The 25,570-nt window shown below is 44.2% G+C and overlaps 1 protein-coding gene across 1 annotated transcript in view; it reads right to left on the bottom strand.

The window, feature by feature from the left end:
- Nucleotides 1-25,570, bottom strand: part of PLCH1 (phospholipase C eta 1) — a 263,641-nt gene that overhangs the window by 130,238 nt on the left and 107,833 nt on the right. The window contains exons 3-5 of the mRNA XM_044290631.1: nt 20,032-20,178; nt 8,939-9,182; nt 603-732 (exon numbers count right to left, since the gene is read on the bottom strand). Of these exons, the coding sequence (XP_044146566.1) occupies nt 603-732; nt 8,939-9,182; nt 20,032-20,178 (521 nt within the window). The remainder of the gene's footprint in view (nt 1-602; nt 733-8,938; nt 9,183-20,031; nt 20,179-25,570) is intronic.

A 25,570-nucleotide genomic window follows, 5' to 3' on the forward strand; every position in this document is an offset into this window, starting at 1 on the left:
TTTCACACTGAATTTTATTTAATAGAGAATGGTGTAACTAGCAGATTTCATTGGCCACTAGGGATCTCACTGCCACTTAATTTGCCCCTAGTAACAGAGACACAGAAGATGGCAGAGAGGAAGTGGGGGGGTGTCAGAGGTAGTATGAGCCTGATAAAACAACTGCTTCTACACTGCTTCTGAACATCACAGGAGCCTCATGACCATCTCTCATAGGTTCTGTGAGCTCCAGAAATGAAAAAATACATAGTGGGAAGCAAGAGAAAGGATGTCACAGTAGTACATTGCTGACAGGATGGACACGCCCCCGCTTCTGAGTGAAATGCATCTAGCTTTGCAGCTGAAATAAGGAATCATATGGCTGAAAAAAAACATTAGGAAAACCCAAACATAAACTTGTTTTTTCAGTTATAACTGTACAGTGAAGCACAGCAATTACACAAACGTTTTAATGAAATCTCAGGTATGCTTTAACAATACATGTATAGTGTTAAAATAGCCCATACAGATGCATGTTTATCAGTGTGATCCAAAAATCTGCAAAAATTCCAATGAGCTTCCTACAACTATTGTGCTCTTACGCAATTCAAGCAAGAACTAACCTGGAACATCTGCCGGACTTTCCTGCGAGGTAAATTCACATTAAGCTTATGCATGAGCTGGTAAATTTCTTCTATGTTCAGCAAACCATCTCCGTTCTTGTCGGCTTCTTCGAATGTCTGTTTTACCCATGTATGAATCCATTAAGGAAGTGATAAAACCAAGAAGTTTCGCCAAACAACACTCTTCCAAAACTGTGTGAACTTTCTTTTGATTTGCTGAATCAGATCTAAGAGAATATTCTCACAAGATTTATTGCTGCATTTTTCCCATCACAATTAAGAAAAAACACCACATCTGAACATATCCTGAGGCAGGTCTGGAAAATAACTGGCCACAAGTTGATGCCCTAAAGCAAGGTTTTCTGAGAGTTCTCAATTGACCGGCACTAGACTTATAAATGAATCCTTTAAAGAGAATCTGTCACCAGTTTTAAGTTGTCCAAACCAAGGGTAACAAACTAGTGACAGGTCCCCTTAGCAAAATACTGGGTCAATTTCTGCAACTGACCCAGATATTCTGCCAAAATCTTGCACTGAACAGCTCCATTGCATAATAATGAGTCCCAAATATTTATGAGCTCCTTGTTTTCCCTACCCACCTGCTGCTGATTCAGATGGAAAAACCTGGTAATCAGAGGTCGGTGGGTAGGGAGAGGGGTGAACTCATGAATAGGGGGACTCATTGGCATGCGCTGAAGCGGTTAGGCTGGTTTCACACGAGCGAGTGTCACGCTCTGGACTCACAGAGCTGCACCTGTCCTGAAATTCCAGCATTGACAGAGTCGCATAGCATTATATTGATTTATGATGCTATGTAATTCTTACAGTTCTGGAATGTATTGCACTACACTGAACGAATTATGTCAGTGTTATCCAGTACATTTGAGACCTCTAAGGCTTACATAGCATCATACATTAATTTAATGCAATGGGACCCCAGGCAACGCTGGAAGTTCAGGACAGGTGCTGCTAGTCCAGAGTGTGACACTCACTCGTGTGAAACCAGCCTTAGTGATAAAATGTGAGGGCAGCAGAAAACTGGTGACAGATTCCCATTAAATTTAGGCAGGAAAATAAACTATGGCATTTAGGCTTCAGGCACCCGGCCATATCCGTATTTTCAGTATGCAAAGCACAGATCTCCAAACTGCAGACACCTTTCATGTGCTATCTGCATTTTTCTCACTCCCATCAATAGACATGTCTATTCTTGTCCATAATACCGAATGACCACCCACACTGAACTGCAATGGCCGGATAGAATGGGTCAGTGTACTATCTGCAAAAATGTGAAAAATACAGTTGTGTGCATAACGCCTTCTCCAAAGGATGTTGTGGTACTGCAATAATCTTACAGCACTGACCGTATAATAATCTTAAGGGACAGTCTTTTGGCGCCGAGTTTGGATTGTTTCCGTCTCAAAAGCAGCTCCAAACAATGCTTCAAAACAGCCTCCCTTTCATTTCAATGGGAAGCAGCACTTTCTATGTGGGAAAAAAAGGAGCAACATGGCCCATTGTGTGTCTGTGTTGAATATCCCATTGAAATCAATAGGAAGCATAAAAACAGCTCCATGTAAGTCCATGCATTTTTTGGTCTTTTTTTTCTTTGGGTGACAATAACTGGCAATCATTAGATTGCCCATTGTGTTAAATTGATGGCTATATAGCCATAATTGAATAGGCTCCGAAGCCTGCTTGATGCTTCGTGCTATTTCAGAGATGTAACAGGTTCCCTGATCTTAGTCGGGGAACGCTGTTACTGGAACGGAAGCGAGCGACTTCTGCTTCCAGACTGATCAGATGCCATGGTCACATTTGATCACGGCATCTAAAAAGGGAAAAATGTATGCGATCAGCCTTATGGCTGATTGCATACATGTGCCGTGGGTCTCTGCTATTCCAAATAGCTGAAACTCCGCAGCTTTGGCGCCCGCTGCACATGCGAACAGGCACCATGTTTAGGGATCGGACTTCCACCATACATATGCGGTGGACATATTTAACGGGTTAAGGCTACATTCACACTGCGTTTAATATTGCCCACTTGCTCTAGTAAAGTTCCTGGCGAACACGTCAGAAGTACTAACCCACAGATTCCCATTCACCAGAGGCCAAAGGAGTGTGTAGTGTTTGTAGGGCCTGTATATGTTGAAGAAAAACAACTTTCAGCCTTGCAACCTGCACTATTACATACAGAGGCATTTATAAAATAAAAAAAAAGTATATAGAATGTATGACAAATGACTACGCATGAGAATCCATCAGAGGTATATGTCAGAGGCTTCTGTCAATGGAAACCAGCAGACTGAAAAATACAATGTGAAAAAAGCCAAAAAGCCTAAAGTAGAACTAACCTTTAAAGCCAAAGATATCAAATGAAATGTCTTCTTGTATAGTCATTCTCCAATTCATTAAAGGGAACCTGTCATCACCTTTAGGCTACTTTCACACTAGCGTTCGTCGGTCCGCTCGTGAGCTCCGTTTGAAGGGGCTCACGAGCGGACCCGAACGCAGCCGTCCAGCCCTGATGCAGTCTGAATGGAGCGGATCCGCTCAGACTGCATCAGTCTGGCGGCGTTCAGCCTCCGCTCCGCTCGCCTCCGCACGGACAGGCGGACAGCTGAACGCTGCTTGCAGCGTTCGGGTGTCCGCCTGGCCGTGCGGAGGCGTGCGGATCCGTCCAGACTTACAATGTAAGTCAATGGGGACGGATCCGTTTGAAGATGCCACAATGTGGCTCAATCTTCAAGCGGATCCGTCCCCCATTGACTTTACATTGAAAGTCTGGACGGATCCGTCCGAGGCTATTTTCACACTTAGCTTTTTTTTTGCAATTTTAATGCAGACGGATCCGTTCTGAACGGAGCCTCCGTCTGCATTATTATGAGCGGATCCGTTCAGAACGGATCCGCCCGAACGCTAGTGTGAAAGTAGCCTTATGCTGCCCATACTAACAGCAGCATAAAGTAAAGTAGTGACAGGTGAATTGATTTCAGCGGTCTGTCATTTAGAAGTTAAAAGTAAGTGGTTGCTGAGAACCTGCCTAAATTTAATGGGAATCTGTCACCAGTTTTCTGCTGCCCTCACATTTTATCACTAAGGCTGGTTTCACACGAGTGAGTGTCACACTCTGGACTAGCAGCACCTGTCCTGAACTTCCAGCGTTGCCTGGGGTCCCATTGCATTAAATTAATGTATGATGCTATGTAAGCCTTAGAGGTCTCAAATGTACTGGATAACACTGACATAATTCGTTCAGTGTAGTGCAATACATTCCAGAACTGTAAGAATTACATAGCATCATAAATCAATATAATGCTATGCGACTCTGTCAATGCTGGAATTTCAGGACAGGTGCAGCTCTGTGAGTCCAGAGCGTGACACTCGCTCGTGTGAAACCAGCCTAACCGCTTCAGCGCATGCCAATGAGTCCCCCTATTCATGAGTTCACCCCTCTCCCTACCCACCGACCTCTGATTACCAGGTTTTTCCATCTGAATCAGCAGCAGGTGGGTAGGGAAAACAAGGAGCTCAAAAATATGCGGACCGCCCCAGGAAAGGAAGACCAAGAGTGACCTCTGCTGCAGAGGATAAGTTCATCCGAGTCACCAGCCTCAACAGCAGCTCAGATTAGAGACCAGGTCAATGCCACACAGAGTTCTAGCAGCAGACATCTCTAGAACAACTGTTAAGAGGAGACTGTGAATCAGGCCTTCATGGTAGAATATCTGCTAGGAAACCACTGCTAAGGACAGGCAACAAGCAGAAGAGACTTGTTTGGGCTAAAGAACACAAGTAATGGACATTAGACCAGTGGAAATCTGTGCTTTGGTCTGATGAGTCAAAATTTGAGATCTTTGGTTCCAACCACTGTGTCTTTGTGAGACGCAGAAAAGGTGAACGGATGGACTCTACATGCCTAGTTCCCACCGTGAAGCATGGAGGAGGAGGTGTGATGGTGTGGGGGTGCTTTGCTGGTGACACGGTTGGGGATTTATTCAAAATTGAAGGCATACTGAACCAGCATGGCTATCACAGAATCTTGCAGCGGCATGCTATTCCATCCGGTTTGCGTTTAGTTGGACCATCATTTATTTTTCAACAGGACAATGACCCCAAACAAACCTCCAGGCTGTGTAAGGGCTATTTGACCATGAAGGAGAGTGATGGGGTGCTGCGCCAGATGACCTGGCCTCCATAGTCACCGGACCTGAACCCAATCAAGATGGTTTGGGGTGAGCTGGACCGCAGAGTGAAGGCAAAAGGGCCAACAAGTGCTAAGCATCTCTGGGAACTCTTTCAAGACTGTTGGAAGACCATTTCAGGGGACTACCTTTTGAAGCTCATCAAGAGAATGCCAAGAGTGTGCAAAGCAGTAATCAAAGCAAAAGGTGGCTACTTTGAAGAACCTAGAATATGACATATTTTCAGTTTCACACTTTTTTGTTATTTTTTTGTTATGTATATAATTCCACATGTGTTAATTCATAGTTTTGATGCCTTCAGTGTGAATCTACAATTTTCATAGTCATGAAAATAAAGAAAACTCTTTGAATGAGAAGGTGTGTCCAAACTTTTGGTCTGTACTGTACGTTCCGGAATTTTGGCCGGAGAAATTACAGCAGCATGCGGCAGTATTTTCTCCGGCCAAATACTGTAAAAGGGACTGAACTGAAGACATCCTGATACATCCTGAATAGATTTCTTTCCATTCAGAATGCATTGGGATAAAACTGATGATTTTTTTTTCCGGTACTGATTGATTGTTGCTCATGTCCAACTATTTGAGGTCAATAAGAGGGGCAGTAGCATCTGCACCATCATACCTATATATCTATACTGTCCCAAACAGTACTCATCTGTGGCTCTAACATTTAGTGGATGACACAAACCAAACAAAAGCGACATTTTGTTTTTAGAATGACTTTGACCTACAAGTTTCCTAAAACCTTATAAGACTACCTGCACACTGGCGGGAGAAAACTTACAGAAATTCCACAAGAATTTCTGTAAGTTCCGCACCAAATCTGCAACAAAATCCACACGTTACTTGTCCCTTTTTTTGGGGCGGATTTGATGCAGTTTTGCTGCAGATCTCATCCTTCCATTTAAAAGGGTGAAATCCGGACCAAAGATCATATAAGTAACACTCACAGCAGGTCAATTTCCACACAGAAGAAAAAAGCAAAGTGTACATGTGATTTGTCTGATGTCATACACTTTGCTGGCACTGCATTATGCTTTGGTTTTTCTACACCAGAATCCTCGACATGTGCAGGGAGCCTAAAAAAGCCAATGAAACGTGTCCAATCACTTTAATATGTAGAGCAAAACGTGCCTTCAATGCCACTTCCTTTAGAGAATCTGCTGGCTTCTCCCCCATTGCATTCAAATATTATAGGGTCTCCAGCAAAGGCTTATGAATGTTTCATTAAGGAGGCCTCCGCCACTGAATTAATAGCGTTTAGGAGTCCACTGGGAGAATTCTAAAATGCCTGGCATGCAAATTTTAACAAACACATTAATATACATTCCAATGGATTTTATCGGCCACAAGGCTTCTAGTTCATTCAGTTTATCTTTTCCATTATTGCTTTGTACGGAAAGTAAAGACGCGCAACTAATGTGTTACCGGGCTCATTTAGTGAATTGAAAGAGGCCATAACTATAAAAGGCTATCTGTAGCATGCAAACCCTGTATACGTCCTAGCCTAGTTGCATAAAGCTAAAAATCTGCATAAGCAACAAAAACAGAAACGTGAAAGATTCCAGATTTTACAATGTGATGCAATCCCCACCCCTCTGTGCGCCCGCTGTCCCAGGGTGGCCCTTTATCTGCACAATAGCAGCCGTCTTCCACCCCTGTCAACCTCAGCCTATTCCTCTGTGGCTCTTGTCAAGTTTCGCTGCCAGCTGGAACAGCAACGGGGCTCGGATCACACAGCAGACTTCCAGCTGCTCGTTTTATTCTCACAGTGATAGACTATATATGACTATTAATGTATATCCGTTATTAAACTGCAGAAATAGAACAACCCTATTATTTTTATGGCCGCTTCATTTATCTGAATGATGTCTTTACTCATGGAGAGAACAAATGAAAAGGCAAGCTTCTACCATACAGGAGCTAAAGAACGCAGAACATAGACTGAAGAAGAGGTGAAAGGTATCAAAAGCAGTTCTACCAAAAAACAAGGAATCGCCACTTCATGCGCCCTTCAGCTGTGCTCGTATAGAACTCTGTTCAGATGTTTCTCAGTCATATCTGTTTGTGGGGAAAATGGCTGCCACCGTAACCATTCCTTTAGGGGTTGTCACCCTGCTTCAGCATCCCTTCATTACCACTGGAGTTTTATTAGCCAGTCTGCTTCATTCAGTCTGCCAAAACTAAGAATGGCTGAAAAGACCGTCAAACAGCTTGACAAAACAGGACAGCCTGAGGATGTATATCTGCTAGTTTCCTTTTTATTAGGTTAGGGAAAAAGCTCTGTAAAAGTGTTATAATAGCCATTATACAGCTGTGGTAGAGAGCAGCTGCATGAAGTGGTGGCCGGGCTTGCAACGGAGCTGCCAAGTGAGTGTGTTGTGGCCATTTTGGAGGAACAGGTTACCCTACGCTAGAGAACATCATTAACAATGATAAAATTACTAATATTCCTGTGGATAAATGAGAAATATGTATTGCTGAAGTACACATATATACATATACACACATTATATATATATATATATATATATATATATATATATATATATTGCTTTCTGAGAGTTTTCAGACCCTTTCACATTGTGTTATGTTATGGCCTTGTGCTAAAATAAAATTTAAAAAATCATGTTTTTCCCCATCATTCCGCACTCAATACTCCCCAATGAGAAAGTAAAAACAAAATTTATTGAAACGCAAAAACTAAAATCTTGCTTTCGATTACAGCCTCCAATCTTGAGTATGCAGCCACAAGGTTTGCACACCTGGATTTTGGCATTTTCTGCCATTCTTCTCTGCAGATTCTCTTAAATTCTGTCAGCTTCGATGGGGATAGTCAGTCAACAACCATTTTCAGGTCTCTCCAGAGATGTTTGACTGGGTTCAAGTCAGGGCTCTGGCTGGACCACTCAAGTACATTCACAGAGTTGCCCCTAAACCACTCCTGTGTTGTCTTGCCTGTGTGCCTAGGGTCATTGTCTTTTTGGAAAGTAAACTTTCAGCCCAGTCTGAGGTCTAGAGAGCTCAAGGTCAGATTTTCATTAGGAATTTCAGTTTTCCCTCACCACCATGCTTTACTGCAGGGATGGCATCGGGCAGTGCCTGGTTTCCTCCAAAAAGACACTTCGAATTGAGGCAAAGAAGTTCGATCTTGGTTACATCAGAATCTTGTTTCTCACAGTCTGAGAGTCCTTTAGTTTTTTTTGTTGGCAAACTTTTATGTTTCTTTTACTGAGGAAAGGCTTCTTTCTGGCCACTCTGCAGTGATGGTTGACCTTCTAAGATGTTTTCCCATTTTCACACAGGGTCTTTGGAGCTCAGCCAGAGTGATCTTGGTCAGCCATTGGGTTCTTGATCACTTCTATTATGAAGGCCCTTCTCCCCCAATTACTCAGTTTGATGTAGCGGCCAGCTACAGGAAGAGTCATGTTTGTTCCAAAATTTTCTCATTTAAAAATTATGAGGACCACTGTGCTCTTGGGAACTTTCAGAGCAGCAAAACTTTTTTCTACCCTTCTCCAGATCTGTGCCTCCACACAATCCTGTGAGCTCTCCAGGCAGCTCTTTCCGCCTCATAGCTTAGTTTTTGTATTTCCAGCTGTGAGACCGTATATAGAAAGGGCTGTGTCTTTCCAAATCACGTCCAATCAACTTAATTTACCACAGGTAGACTCCAGTCAGGCTGTAGAAACATCTCAAGGATCATCAAGAGAAATGGGAGGTGCTCAGAGCTAAATTTTAAGTGTTGTTGCAAAGGGTCTGAATACTTATGTCCATGAAAAGTTTTTTTTTTTCCTTTTTAACAAATTTGCAAACATTACCAAAATTATCTTTTAACCTCTTATTATGGGGTACTGAATGCGGAATAATGGGGAAAACTTGATTTTTATTATTTATTTTAGCACAAGGCCACGGTATAACAAAAAGTGAAAAAAGTGAAAGTCTGAAGACAGTAATACGGTAGAATGTGAAATAAGAATCCTTAAATAATATTAGACTTATTATCTGCAGATATAATAAAACAGTACTCTATACGGTATATACTGTACGCATAGTAAGTAGGCAGATACTTAGCTGTTAAGATAAATATACAAGTAAAAACAGAGTATTAGTTATTACTAAAGGATATTGATCATGAGTTCGTTGTCTTTTGGCGAGAGAATCTTCGTCACTTATTCCAGCCATCAAATACTTTAACCCTGTAATCCATGTCCGGGCTTCCTCTGGGTTGGATGTTATCAAATCCAAAGACTCCATATGGTTACCATGGTAAATGGTAAAACAGCAAGTGGGGTCAAAGTTTCCCTCGGCATGGCGATGGAAGATTTCAGACTGCCTCCCCTCCGTGACTTTGTAAATTGAATCAATTATAACTGAAATGAGAAAGACAAAATTAGGCTTTGGATGAAATGCTCAGGGGATAGCTGTGTGTTGTACAGAAAATATCTCATCTTTAAAAGACGCATTTTGCTTGTGCACATTATAAAAGGTTGATTGCTTAGCCGAGGTAAATGTGTGCTCACAGGACCACAGAATATAGCGACTCCGGCGGTATGTAAGTGCAGCAGGACTTTAATGCGTCACCGCTGTGTAAGTAATGGGAATTGCTGTGCCAACAAGGGGCAAAATGAACTGGGGTGCTGGCAGTCTAGTGATGGTAGTGTGGCAGGGCAAACCCCCCGATATAAAAAAAAAGACAATGTGCACCTTTTAACATCTTGTAATGTTTAGGTGCAACATTCAGTGCTGACTGATTTCTTAAAGGGGTTAAGCCATAATTGATTTGAAAAATTAAAATCAGACATCATATTGAACAATTATTTCTGAACCCCCCATGGCTGCTCCCCCTCACAGTCTGATTAACACACCCAAGTATTTTGACTGTTCGGTGGCCGGGCCCTGAAATCCCATGCTTGAACCGGAAAGACTTAATCGCCACACGCACAGTTGATTTCAGGGTGCTTTCCTCGCTGAGATCTCCACTGCACAAGTTCTTAGCATACTTTTCAAATGTCAGATATTTTGCATTTCTGGTGCAGAGCTTTAGCAAAATGGCAGAAGGTAATCCGGTGTCTGGTGAAGGTATCGGTCACTAGTTTATTCTGCCCTTCATTAGCTCACCACAAAGTTGCTGATAGATTCCCTGTAAGGCTAGGTTCACACATGAGAGTATTTGATAAGCGCTGTTTACAGGCGTTTTTGAGGCGTATTTTGGGGCGTTTATGTGTTTTGGAAACACGCGTCGTACGCGCGTTCTTGCTATTAACCACAATGAAAAACAGAGGTGTTACGCGCGACAATACGCCCCAAAGAAGCTCCTGTACTTCTTGGGGCATAGGGCGTTTTACAGCGCGTTCGTATGCACTGTAAAACGCTCAGATGAGAACCATGCCCATAGGGAATCATTGGTTTTTGCCTGTTGAGCGTTTTACAGCGCGTAGGAACGCGCTGTAAAACGCTCAGGTGTGAACCCAGCCTAAATGATACAATTCTGTCTGCCTGCAGCCACCACTAGGGTGCACTTATAACCTTAATGAATACTGTATAGTAAAACATTTAGATCTAACCACGAAAAAGATACTGTATATTAAGGACAGTCTGTCCCCTTGCTTTTGCTCATTAAAGAGGACCTTTCACCTCTCCTGACGTTCCTGTTTTAATAGCGTCATGCATTCCCTGTTTAACAATAATTCTGGAGCATCTATTCATATGGCTCTATGTTGTGCCATTCCTTTATTACTTCTACTAGAAGTTATATATGAATTACTATTAGCCTTCAGTAAGGGTACAGAGGGGAGGTAACCAGTTGGGGGAGTGTACCTGCACTCTATCCAATCAGTGCTGCCATTTTCAGATTGACACCCCCAACTGGTTACCACCCTCTGTACCCTTACTGAAGGCTAATAGCAATTCATTCAGAACTTCTAGTGCAAATAATAAAGAAATGGCACAACATAGAGCAATAAGAGTAGATGCTCCAGAATTGTTATTACATGGGGAAAGCATTAAGCTATTAAAATAGGCATGTCAGGAGAGGTGAAAGGTCCTCTTTAAAATGAGTACATGGTCAGAGGTAAAAGGGGGAAGGGAGGAAGATCTCGTAATTGGAATACAAAGCAATCCCAAATTACCACCAAAAAAACATCAGATACAATTTTAACAAGAAAAGACCCAGAACTCCCAAACAGAGACACTTGCCACTCTTCTAAATGCAGGCCCAAGCTGGGTGCTGTTAACACGGACTCCAAATCTCAGGAAGGATAACATTAAAGCAGTACTATGCAACGTCAGGTGAATAAATAACAAAAAAGCAGTTATACATAACTTAGAGACTTCAGATCTGGCCTTTCTAACTAACTGAGACATGGCTGTCTCAAAACCATGGGCCCACTGTGGAAGCTGCTGTGCGGGCCAACTACCCTGTGCTACACTGCGAGAGACAAGACCGCAAAGGAGGAGGGGTTGCACTATGCTTCAAATCCAGTTTAAAAATCAAACCCTTTGCTGTAGGCCCCACCCATTCTTTTGAATGCCTGGAAGCGCAACTTTCAGCCAAGAAAAGCATAAACATACTGCTCATCTACTGGCAGTGGCTCAGACTTTCTCAAGGAAATGGCTGATCTTCTATCCTGTCTAGCATTGGAACACCCTAGATGGATAATCCTGGGAGACTTCAAAGCATGGCTGGACACCTACTCCTCCCAGCTAGGAAAATATCTACTTCCAACCATGAATGAACTAGGCATTTAAATAATTACCTTTCTTATTGTAAACTGCTGCTTCAATTGACCAAAAATGCAGTTTGAACACAAATGCAAATGTTTTTTTTTTGCCCCTCAGTGCATAGTTGTTTTGGGGATCTTTCCAAGACTTTAATACTGATGACCTATTCTCTGGAGATGTCACCATTATCTGATGGGTGGGGTCTGACACTCGAGACTCCCACCGGTCAGCTGTTTGAGAAGTCACCAGCAAACCTGTGAGTGCCGCCGTATAATGGCTGTGCTTGGTATCAAGCTCAGCCCCATTAACTTCTATGTGGCTGAGCTGCGCCTACACCACATGACAGATGAATGTGTCATCACTGGCCTAGGGAAAGCTGAGAGAAGGCTGTGGAACCCCACCAATCGCATACTAATGACCTATCCTAAGGATAGTAAGAATAGTAGATGTAAAGCAGTAGGGATCGACCGATTATCGGATTTACCGATATTATCGGCCGATATTGAGGATTTTGAACGCTATCGGTATCGGCATCTATTTTGCCGATATTCCGATAGCGTATGGGGAACACAGATCGCGCTGCTCTCAGCGCTCTCCGTGTTCCCCTTAGCAGCACAGGGGAGAAGGAAGCAGTGTCTCCTCCCCCTGTGCTGCTGCTGCCGCCAATGAGAGGAGGGAGGAGAAGAGAAGGGGAGGGGCTGTGGCCACTGCGCCACCAATGAAGCTTAATCTCTCATTTATTCATATACAGGAGGCGGGAGCTGGCTGCAGGATCACATAGCCGGCTCCCGACCTCTATGAGCAATAGCTGCGATCTGCGGTAGTTAACCCCTCAGGTGCCGCGGATCGCAGCTATTGCTCATAGAGGTCGGGAGCCGGCTATGTGATCCTGCAGCCAGCTCCCGCCTCCTGTATATGAATAAATGAAAGATTAAGCTTCATTGGTGGCGCAGTGCGCCCCCCCTAGCCCAGTATTGGACATTGGTGGTGCAGTCCCCCCCCCCAACCCCAGTATTAGACATGGGTGGCGCAGTGCGCCCCCCCTACCCCCCAAGCCCCGCCAGTATTAAGCATTGGTGGCGCAGTGACCTGTGCCCTTGGCAGCCGAAGGCAACTGTATTGGTCCCATGTTCATATGTCACTGCATCGCTCCAAAAATGTACCCATGAACTATGCCAGGATTAGCTGAGCGGGCTCCTGCCTGTGCTTGCTCCACTAAGCTAAGAGAACTGTCATGCAGTTCTCTTAGCTTAGCAGGCAGAAGCAGGAGCCCGCTCCGCTCAGCTAATCCTGGCATAGTACATGGGCACAAAGTACCCATGTACAATGCCAAAAGTTAGTAATTGTCCAAGGAGCGTGGGCAGGTGCAGCAATGAGCGTTCCTGCCCGTACTCCCTGCGCTGCTGCAGCACCATTCATAAAATGAGTACTCTGTACACCGCTGAGCTGTCAGTGGTGTAGGGAGAACAGAGTTTGAAGCGCACACTGAATGGTGCACTTTAGGGATCTAAAAGTACTGTAAAAATACAAAATTCATAAAGTATATTAGAACATTTTTATTTAGGGGATTAGGGACAACGTATTAAAAATTATTATAAAAATGTAGTTACTCTTTAAGCCTCCACTGCTCATACTATCTGGGAATGTTCCTGAAACCACCCACATAATGCCCACTTTGAGGCAGACGCCTACTTGACAGGATTGTCCAGGTAGAATCAGAACTGTTGCCAAGTATGCACATTCAGTATCGACAACTGGTCTACTAAATGGAACTAAACAAAGCTCATTCCCAGCTAAAAATCTGCCAATGTAAAAGGACCCTGTGCATGGCCTAATAGAAGGGTGCATAACCCTCCATGGACACCTCTTTGTGTTGGCATGTCATATGCCATCAGAGTAAAGACAGAGAAAAAAATAATTTTAACAATATGCCATAAAAGTTAAACACTGTACTTATCATAGGTAGAAATTAGGGAGTAATGTAAATGATAAAAGCATGCCATCAGGGAATAGAGGCTAATCTAGAATCACCAACAAGGACACGGTCTGCTATGTATCTGTGTGCTTCACAGAATAGTATATACCCTCACGGTGACATGAGTGGATCATCACAGTCAGATGAAAGCAGGGTCATTAACCTGTAGTGCAAAGAACGGGTGAATTCGGTTCAGTTCCAGAGTAAGGAGATAACTCATTCTTCTACAGACATGAGAGAAATGTAAAATAAAAAAAAAGGGTATTTTAATTGTAAATGTCTAACATGGAAAAGTTATGGAGTGTAAAGCGCACTCCCTGTTCCCGTTGGTTTAACTCTGAAATGTAATTATAGAGCACAGTCTGAACATCAAAGTCAGACTTATCATTCTTTATTTAAGAAACGGTACCCTATTTTTAGATAATGACATACTTAGGGACATTTCATCTTATAGAGTTGTAAATCACATGAATTATCTAGAAAATGTTAGAAAAAAAAATAAGCTTGTGCCTCTTAAGAGGAAAATATACTACAGATGTAGCAGAGTTAACAGTCACACTTGGAGAGTTATCACATCTAGTTAACGCGTTATGACTGCATATATTAATAATATAACATGAAAAAATTATATACTTATTACAAGAGTATATACCACAATTCACTCCTCAACAAATGAAGAAAAATTAGGTTAAATCCAAAGTACTTCTGAAAACCAGAACTATTATTTCATTAAAAGAATTAAGAGGAAGAAATGCATTTACATATAGAACAGGAGTGACTGCATTGTTAGGCCTCATGCACACGACCGTTGTTTAGGTCCGCACTCCGTGTGCTGTCCGCATTCGTGGCTCCGTTCCGCGGCCCCGTTAAAAAAAAAAAAAAAGGAGATTTTTTTGTGACACTTACCTGTAAAATCTTTTTCTCGTCTTTTCCATTGGGGGACACAGACCATGGGTATAGCTTAGAGGTATTAGTAGGAGGGACACTATGCAAACACAAAAGAGCTCCTCCTCCTCGGGCTATACCCCCCGACTCCACCAGGAGGAACTCAGGCGTTGCAAAAGCAGTAGGAGAAGGAGACTTGAAAAAATAATAGAAGCCATCGGACCAAGCCGTAAAGTCCAACCAGAAACAGAAACTGAATTGAAAATCTCTCCTGCAACAGGCAGAATGGGTGGGAGCTGTGTCCCCCAATGGAAAAGATGAGAAAAAGATTTTACAGGTGAGTTTCACAAAAAATCTCCTTTTCGCGTACTTTTTTCCATTGGGGGACACAGACCATGGGACGTCTTAGAGCAGTCCATGGGGTGGGAAAAAATATCAGCACCGCAAGGAGGAACGTCCAACAGTCAAACAGGAACCACAGCCTGCAAAACCCTGCGGCCAAAGACAGCATCCGCCGAAGCCAGAGAATGCAACTGATAGAACTTCGTAAAGGTATGTAAGGACGACGAGGTGGCCGCCTTACATAGCTAAGCCGCAGAGGCACGATTGCGCCTTGCCCAGGAAGCCCCCACAGCCCTAGTGGAGTGAGCTGTAAGCCTAGCTGGGGGAACCCTACCACGAGCGCAATAAGCCGCGGAAATAGCCGAGCGGATCCATCGTGCCACAGTGACCTTGGAGGCCGCCAGACCCTTACGAGGTCCCTCAGGAATCACAAAAAGGGAATCTGAACAGCGGACGGAAGCGGTAGCCGCGAGATACACCTTCAGGGCCCGTACGACATCCAGGGAATGAAGAGCGCGTTCCTTGGGGTTTGCCGGAGAAGGGTAAAAGGAGGGCAGGACCAGATGCTCGTTAAGGTGGAAGGGAGAGACCACCTTGGGCAAAAAGGAGGGAACTGGACAGAGCACAACCGTATCCTGGTGAAAAAACAGAAAAGGCTCTTGACAGGAAAGTGCAGCCAGCTCCGACACCCGTCTGATGGAAGCTATGGCCACAAGGAAGACCACCTTCCAGGTGAGAAAAGTCAGGGAGACCTCACCCAGAGGCTGGAAGGGGGCCGACTGCAGAGCACGCAGGACCAAATTGAGATCCCAAGAAGGCAAAGGGGGAACCAAATGTGCCACCGCCTGCAGAAAAGTCTTCACAGGACCCATAAGAGCAAGGGATCTCTGAAAAAAGACTGCCAACGCAGAAACCTGACCCTTTAGGGAACTCAGCGACAGTTCCATCTCAAGGCCGGACTAAAGAAAAGACATCACCATCGGGATGGAAAAGTGAAGGGGAGGGAACCCCGAGGTCTCACAAAAAGCCAGGAAGGCCTTCCAGGTATGATAGTAGATCTTGGAAGAAGCCGGTTTCCTTGCACTGATAATTGTTCTTATCACCGAATCCGAGAACCCTCTCTTCTTCAGGATGGCAGTTTCAACAGCCACACCGTTAAACGAAGAGACCTTAAATTCTGGTGGAAGAGCGGGCCCTGAGACAGTAGATCCTCTCTGTCGTGAAGAGGCCATGGGGCGTCCGCCAGCATCCGAGCCACGTTTGAGAACCACGCGCGGCGAGGCCGATGAGAACGGTCGGAATCCCTTCCGCTTCAATCTTGCGTAGAACCTTCGGAAGTAGAGGAAGCGGAGGGAAGACAGAGGAGACTGAAGTCCTGCCACGGAGACACCAGCGCGTCCACCCCGTACGCCTTCGGATCCCGGGCGTGAGCCAGGAACACCGGGAGCTTGTTGTTGAGCCTGGACGCCATCAAGTCCACATCCGGACGGCCCCATCTGTGGCAGATTTCCTCGAAGACATCTGGATGCAGACTTCTTGCCCAGGAGTGCAGTGTTCTGGTGGAGGGTGGCAGCAGGTGACCCAGGAGCTGGTGGGAAGCCGGAGCTGACAGGTCGAGCCCGGATCCACTTGCCTTCTTGGGGGGATAATGGAGGCAGCCGGGCACTCCATGGGGGACCAGGAAGGCGCCATGCTGACCTGCGTCCCCAGCTAGCAGAAAAATAACAAAAGGGAGACGAATCAAAAAGTGTCAACCTCCTTCACCAGACACTAAGCAAAGACTGAGTTCCTCCTGGTGGAGTCGGGGGGGTATAGCCCGAGGAGGAGGAGCTCTTTTGTGTTTGCATAGTGTCCCTCCTACTAATACCTCTAAGCTATACCAATGGTCTGTGTCCCCCAATGGTAAAAAGTACGAGAAATATAACATGTCCTATTCTTGTCAGCTTGACGAGAATAGGCATTTATATTGCCGGAGCCCTTTCCGTTCCGCAAATTGCGGAAGGCAACACGGACAGCTTCCATTTTTTGCGGATTCACGCTTTGCGAACCGCAAAAAACGGAACGGTCGTGTGCATGAGGCCTTAACAGGACAGAGTAACAAGGTCCTTGAAGACCCTAAAGGGCTTTTCCAAGAATCACATTTTTATTAATGCAAAAATGTACTTTTATGTATAAAATAACTACTCACAAATGTTCATCAATAATTCTTAGCTCGTCGACCACTAGGCCTCTCTATAAATACAAATGAACAGTCCAGAATTTGTAGGGACTGTGCTGGCAAATTTGGGTTGTTCTGGGCATAAAAAGAGGTGAAACTTGACTAAGCCTTGTTACACTGCACTAATAGCCCGAAGCCTTAAACAGGCTTCGGAGGCTATTAGATAAATATACCAATACAGGCCACTTGGTGGCAGCACTGTATTGTTATATTAAAAATGAAGTGTTCAATGATGGCTATATAGCCATCAATGAAAACAATGGGCAATCTAATGATTGCTAGTTATAGTCAGCCAGGGTGTCTTAAATTTATTTTTTTAAGGAAATGTAAAAAGTTTTAAAAAATATAAATCATGGGCATCTCCGCGTGAGAAAATACACATACAATTAAAATATAACAATATTAATGCCATAAGGCAAATGGTGTAGCGGGAAAAAAATAAATTAAAACAGCCAATTCGCTATTTTTTGTCACTTCAACTCTCCATATTTTTTTTTTATATAAAACGTGATCAAAAAGTCACATAGACTTCAAAATGGTATCACTGAAAAGTACAGATAGCCCCGCAAAAAATGAGCCCTTACACAGCTCCGTACACATAATTACAAAAAATAGGGGTCAGAACATGGTATTTATTTTTTTCAGTATTAACATGCAAGTGTGATAATGTTGTAACCGTACTGACCTGGAGAATGAGGGTAACAGGTCAATTTTACCACATAGTGAACGGTGATAAAAATGCTAGGTGAACGGAAAAATAAAACCGTTAGTACTATCGGAAGGCGGGGAGTGAAAAACTAAAAACACAAAAATGGAAAATAGAAAGTCCTCTAAGGGTCAAGGAAACTAGTTTTTAGAAAGGGGTGGGCGCTCATCACCTTTGTGTGTTTTGAATAGGGAAAATGGAATGAGTGAAGTCAGACACCTCTTGAAGTCCAGTAAGCCCAATCTCTTTCTTTCTTCCAATATCTACCATCAGGGGGAGAGCTGGGAAACCCCCAACTTAGATGAGAGAGTTCGCTGATCCTTAAAAAATCTGTGGGTTCAGCCAACTTCCCTCTAATATATGTCGGCACTCTGTGTCAGTGGCTAAACCCTCACACACACACACACCCCCCCCCCCCCCCCCTTTCAGTCCACCTTGATGTCAAGCACCATGATTGATTGCAGCTATAGTTACAATTATTCACGATAATGAGAGCAAAACAATCAGGACTATGTCAGGCAAATCAAGTCCTTCACTAATACCTGAGTTTAATTTTCAAAATCAAAGCATGTGAAAAGACTAGAAGTCACTGTATTTTCACATACTTTCATTTAAAGGGAGTCTTTGACCTATACTGACCGTTATAGAACACCAACACCATTCTCAGCATTATAGTCCCCATATGTGAATGCTACTTACTGTTTAGATGGCCGTCGCTTATTTTCTCAAAAAAAAAAAAAACACTTGCAGATTAGGTCTGAAGGTGCCCAGACCCCTCGTTGCTATTCATCTAAACCCCCCCCCCCCCACCCACCACCACTCTGGCCCGCCCTAGGTTCTTCTGATAACCTCCTCCCTTCAGTGTGAAATGCCGTGCATCCGAATCACCGCACTTACGCACAGCATTACCCATTATGGGCATCGGAGCATTTATTGCGCATGCGCCGGCCCCAACATCCCGATCTAGCCAGAGTGGTGAAAGGGGAAGGGGTTTCAGATGAATAGCGACGAGGGGCCTGGACACCTTCAGACCTAATTTGCATATTGAATAAAAGTGTTTTTTTGGAAGAAAATAAGCGACGGCCAGCTAAACAGTAAGTAGCATTCACATATTGGGACTACAATGCTGATAATGGTGTTAGTGTTCTATAACGGTCATTATAGGTGAAAGACTCCTTTTAATAGAGAATGGAGTAACTAAAAAAGCTGTAAAATCATGGCCACTAGGGGTCTCACTTCCACATCATTTGCAGTCTGTCTGTTACCAAGAAAGATCTGTCCCTAGTAACAAAGACACAGAAGACAGCAGAGAAGAAGTAGGGGCATGTCAGAGATATTTGAGATCCTGATAAAAGAATAGCTTCTACACAGTTTCATCACAGGATCACAGGAGCGTCCTGACTTTCTGTAGGTGTGATTTATCCCGCCTTATCTGTTCTGTGAGCTCCAGAGCTGAGAACATAGTGGAAAGTAAGGGAAAGGACGTCACTTCAGTACAGTACTTGCAGAATCCACAGAAGGGAGATGCGGGGGGGCTTGTGAAAGAAATGCATCTAACTGTGCAGCTCAAACAGAATAACATGTCTGAAAAAGACATTAGGGAAGCCAAAAAAAAAACTATTTCTTCACAGATTTGATTGTACAAACAAGCACAGCCATTACACAAGCTTTTTTTTTTTTGAACAGTCAGGTATGCTTTCGATGGTAACATTTCTAAGGGGAAAAGTAGCTAAAGTCACATCCTACTCTGGTTCCAGTATATATATCCATGTAGCTAGCATGTATTCCCATCTTCTGCTTCATTCACACATCAGTGTTCCGGTCAGTGATTTCCATCAGTGATTGTGAGCCAAAACCAGGAGTGGAGGCTACACAGACATAAGGTACAAGGGAAAAATCTGCACCTGTTCTGTGTTTAGAGTTGCACCTGGTTTTGGCTCAAAATCACTGATGGAAATCACTGACATGTCTATGAGGCATTATAAAGTGATGTCGTGTCACTACAATATGCCAAAACTTTAGGACTGGTAGACCTTCAACAATCTTGAAAATAAAGTGGATACAGTTCTGGTTTATTGCTGCGTTCCCTTCAATGTCTTATCCCTGCACAGTGGCACCATGGCCTCCTGTTGTGTAGGGAGCTCCATTTAATTAAATTGGGATGGCTGCAGTTTCTTTCGCAGCGAGGTGCCCAGGAGCATCACGAAACAAACGAAAACTTAGAAGGGGACACAACACTAAACAAGAACTGTGCCCCCTTCATTCTCAGGATCCATAGGACTCGCAGAGTCCAGTTCCCGATAGAATCACAGGAAATTATTGATCATTTATACAATGAGTGTTAGTTTTCAATAAGATGAAAAACAAACTTACTTTTAGCTTTCTCACTCTTCCTGGAGGGTCTCCATCTAATACATGTACGATGTTCATCCAGGTAGAACAGTCGGACCAGACCCTTTGTTCCACTCTTCAGTTTTATCATCTGTGTCCCAGACTGCATTACACTCATACATCTTTCAACTGCAAAATAAAAGTAACATACAATTTTAGAAAGATAGTCAGACACACAGAGGATCATTATGAAAATCTTGGTACATCAACAAAGGATTTCAGGAAACTTTGTGTTTCATTTAGGAACTGGTGGGTGTATGCAGGGTTGCACCTAGCCTTTCTGCTGCCTTAGACTAAAACTGAAAGGGCGCCCCCACTCCCCAATGCCAATTTCTTAACCTAACACCTTCCCTTTAGCCCACGGCCCTACGGCTACCCCCCTCTTGCCCCCAACTGATGCTGCCTGAGGCCTCACCTGGCCTCATTGGTGGTGCACCCGTCGGTGTATGAGATCAGATATTTCATAAGGTTACCATGATTTCTACTTCTTCTCTTACTTCTGTTCATTTGGATTCATGAATACCATGCAGAATGACAATGAGTACTGACACACAGGCAGTAAAATTAATACAGAGTAAGCATAGTCATTTCGTATAAAACTGTGCAACTATTGTGACAAAGCCTATGGGTGCTCTGTAGAAGTCATTAGTGGTTGTCAAACAGATTCTGTTCCATGGTTTACCTAAGAAATGAATAGAATGGAAAATGATTTCACCCAAGGGGCAAGTGATGGACTTCTAGGTCAAGGATTTTTTTCTTTACTAAGGGTAGAGGCTTTTTAAAGACCATGCCAAGAGAATAATGTCACATGTACATTTATCATAGTCAGAGGTCATAACTAATTACATAGCGTAGTGATTTACCCAACATAATTATTGTTGCCTCTTTTATCATGACTTCATTGTTTGACAAATTTGCTCCTCAACCTCGAAAGAAAACCTTTTCCCTATGATTTGCATAATTAATTATCTGCATGAACAATATTTTAAAGACATGGTTAAAAGCCTATGCACCATGTAATTATGATTCTGAATCAACCTTAATACCATCCTCATTGTGCTCCTCATTTAATGCCACTTGAAGTCTGCAGCTAACAATTTTTATTTTCCATAGCAGAACATAGTGGGTCAATGTGTCTCCAGTGAAAACAGAATGCAAATGACACATATTTGCCTATATATATATATATATATATATATATATATATATATATATATATTTAAGGAAACGTATGGCAGCACCAATTCACACAAAGTTGGACGGGTGCTGTGTCCAGGGAATTCACTGCTTACCCTTAAATACAGTCGGAAAAGGACAGCACATCCAGTAGTACCCAAAAAATCTTTATTGGGCCACAGTGGCACAGTGAGGCGACGTTTCGGCCACTGTGGCAAGAAAGGCTCTAGATTTTGAGCCGAAACGTCGCCTCACTGTGCCACTGTGGCCCAATAAAGATTTTTTTGGTACTACTGGATGTGCTGTCCTTTTCCGACTGTATTTAAGGGTAAGCAGTGAATTCCCTGGACACAGCACCCGTCCAACTTTGTGTGAATTGGTGCTGCCATACGTTTCCTTAAATATATATATATATATATATATATATATATATATATACACATACATACATACATACATACATACACACACACACACACACACATATACACACACTTGTATTCCCTATGAAGTAACAATACAGGAGTACCTTTTTTGCTGTGCTGTTCCTCTGTCATTTCTCATAGAAACGTACAAATAAACTGACAAGTGGCTGATACATCTCCCTTGTCCCTACACAGTCAGATTGGACATAGTCTCACCATATAAGGACCTATCCCTTTATCATAGGTGATGGCAAAATAGAAGGTCAATTTATTCATACATTTCCAGGTGTATAGCAGAGGAATGGTAGAGCAGGGCTCTGAGAACAGATTGTCCAAAATTGATATTTTACAGATAATGCCAGTTTCTCATCCGTATCATGAAGGGGGGGGGCAGACTTGACCATGGGTACAGACAGCTGTTGCCACTAGGAGGAGGACACTAAGCACACAAAGTGTAAGCTCCTCCCTCTTCAGCTATCCCCTTCCTACAGGGACTAAGTTAAATCTTTTTTTTCTAGCGGGAGTTTCAGGCAGTCCTTAAAACTGCCTACACTCCCACCCAGGAGACGGGAGGCCAGGCTTTACCCCAACCCCCCTGCTCCTTCCTGTTCTCCAGAAGCAAAGGAGGACCAGAGGTTCCCTCAAAACCTCTATTTCCCACCAGCGTTCGGTTCACCACACCACAGCCGTCCACCACAAGTCCCCTCTGTTCTGGTGCAGCGTCCCTCCCCAAGGGGCCGCACACCGAAGGTGGTCACCCGGCTGGAGCCAGGGGGGGCAGAAAACACCGGACAGGTGAGTATATATAAAATAAATAAATGAGTAAAAAGAGGAATTTGGCGCCACAATGCTCTCTCCCCCCCCCCCCCCCCCTTACAGTTCCCTCCCCAAGTTACCTGGTCTCCATGAGGCTGGGCCCCTCCAGGAGGTCTGCTGGAGGGTGGGGGCGTATGCAGGTGAGACAGCCAGCTTTAATTCATCTCCCCAGGTCAGCCCTGTAGTGGAGTTGGGCAGCATGGGGGCGTCCGTTTTCCAGATAAAAGAACATGCAGGGCTCAGGGGCACATCATGCTGCTCCTGCACATCGCGGCTCATCTGTTTAAGAAATCACAGTTACGGCACATCGGGCGTTCCGGAACCATTGTTAATTTGAGCCCCGGCTTTGCTGCGGCCTACTCCTGCAGGGCCCCAGGGCCTTTTTTTTCCCCCGGCCGGCATCTGGGTTTGGCCGGGAATGCGGAGCTCCGCTGCATGACGGGCGGCTGGCTTAATTTGTTTCTGCAGGTCTGACTGACTCACCTCTCGGACGCATGGGTGAGGAAGGTCATTGCAGAGGGCTACATGCTGGATTTCAAGTCCTCCCCTCCATCCCGTTTTTTTTTTTTTCAGTCGTCTCCTCCAGCCTCTCCTGCAGAGTCTTTTTTTTCTGGCAATTTGTGTGCTGCTGCAGCAAGGTGTGGTTGTTCCAGTTCCTGCGCAAGACCGTTTTAGGGGGTTTTACTCCAATCTCTGATTCCCAAAAAAAGAGGGGACGGTCCATCCCGTTCTGGACTTCAAGGCGCTCAACCGTTTCCTTCACGTCCGCAGCTTCCGGATGGAGTCCCTGAGGTCGGTCATTGTGTTCATGGAACCGGGGGAGTACCTGTCCTCCATAGACATCAAGGATGCTTATCTTCATGTGCCCATCTGCATCAATCATCAGAGGTTTCTGTAGAATATTTTTTGTGGGACAACCTCTTTAATAGTTGTCCACTCATTTGGATGGCCAGTACATAATGCTACATTAAAAAGTAGTGGAGGAAAGTAGCTAAGTAGCTGAGCAGTAACTGCTTTATGTACGTATGATCCATGACTGTATCTTGTTTGCACTGTTTTGGCAGTCTGAGGTGGTTTGTAAACCACCTAATCAGAAGCTAAAGCTGCCTCTCTCTGTCCTCCTTCACACTTTAAGGCCTCATGCACATGGCCGCAAGCAGCGGGTCTGTAATATGCTGGCACCGGCCGTGTGCTACATGCGCTGCGGTGCGTAACGGAGGCGCGGAACACCATGGAAGCACTACAGAGTGCTTCCGTGGTGTTTCTGTACATGCCTCAGCACCGCAAAAAATAGAACATGTTCTATTTTTTGTGGTGTAGTCAGATCACGGACCCATTCAAGTTGACAGTACAAAAATGTGTGCCGAGTGCTTGCTTATTGGGGGCACTAGTAGCATACACCGGACACATAGGAGGTAATATATCACGAGGTTAAGTTAGGAAGATATATTATATTTCCTTTAGGCTGCATCGGAATGACTCTAGCCAATTTTGTCAAAAGTCGCATAATGTTTGGCCAATTTTGCCTAAGATATGTTACTCCCATTTCTGTGTCACCCCCCCACCAAAACTGGATTCCGATTCGGATCAGTTATGTTCCCTATACGGCACTTCCATCTTTTCTGTTGTTCTGCTCCTCCAACCGAGCAGAACGTGGAAAAATAAAAAGCAGTGATGTGAGCATGGCCTTAGTGGCACAAATGATTCCAAAAAGCCCTATTTTTGCAACTTTCTGAAGCCAGAGTTCTAGAGTGCAGGGTTTGACAAGTTTCCCCATAGTTTCCTATGTAGTCTTTCCACATGTCACCCATATCAGTGATTGAGTGGCTGCTGTCTATACAAACATGTATACATATACAGGTCGCCAGAACTCTGTGTAAAAACTTTACTCCTTTATTGGAAAATCCTTATAAACATGGTATATACCATGATTAAGGTCAAGTCATACTATATCAAACGTGTAGGTCTGGTTATTAATCGTTGTACAGGATGTATTTACGGATTTTCCAATAAGAGAAAATAAGTATTTACGGTGCTGGATATTTTTGGTTTTGAATTTCTTCATCGTGCAGACATCTGTTTCCGGTACAGGACATCTTTCTGCACCTGTTATTTGGAAATCAAACAGACAAGACGGTGAGCATAATCCGTTTTCTTCGGATCTGACACATACACAGCAGCCTATTAACCCCTTCCCACAATCCGCTGTACATGTAGGCGCATTGATTGTTACTGACAGTCCCTGCTGTGTCCGCTGGAATCTCAGAAAATGCCAGCGGATTAACAGATTGAATGCCGCGGCCAAGGCTGACTGCAGCATCTAGTAGGCATACAGAGGGAGGGAACCCTTTCCAACTCCATCAGTACCCACACCGTGATCATGGGGTGCTGATGGTTGGTATGGCACTCGGAAACCTTACAAAGGCCTCCGGGCCTGCCAAGTACAGAAGCCCATCAGGCCTAACCGCCAGGCTGGGTCTCATAGGCAACTGTCATTGTAAGGGTGCATGCACACGAGCGTGTGCCCTGTGTTGTGGACCGAAATTAGCAGTCTGCAATGCACTGGCACCGTCCGTGTGCACGCTGTTTGCGGCCGCGCCGCAAAAAAACCAAAAAAAACTGATATGCTCTATTTTTTTTTTTTTGTGGTGCAGAGGTACGAATCAAAGCATGTGTGCCCCGTGCCTGTATTGCAGACCTACTGACTTGAATGGGTCTGCAATCCTCAAGATACAGAGCGGTGCAAAGTGGAGGAACAGATCGGAAGCCCACTGTATCACTACCAAGGGCTTCCGTGCCTCCGCAAATCAAGATGTGGATTTTACAGTGAGCGAATATGATGTCAGCAATGTGCCCTGGTTATTTAAATATCTTGCGTGTACTCCTCATCTCTGTGCCCACGGGTTGAGGTCAGTCACTGCACTCCGGCCCGGAGATGGGTGACCTCATCACTGGCAGAGAGCAGCGAGCTTATCAGCTACAGGTGAACGTCCCAGCTTTTCCCCTTCCTTGACTTGATTTATTATTTTGACAGCTATTATAATACATTATAAGGACAAGTTCAGAGAGTTCGCAATAAGCGCGCAGAAGCTTTGTTCTAGAAA

This window comes from Bufo gargarizans, chromosome 4, assembly GCF_014858855.1.
Source record: "Bufo gargarizans isolate SCDJY-AF-19 chromosome 4, ASM1485885v1, whole genome shotgun sequence".
Taxonomy (NCBI): Eukaryota; Metazoa; Chordata; class Amphibia; order Anura; family Bufonidae; genus Bufo; species Bufo gargarizans.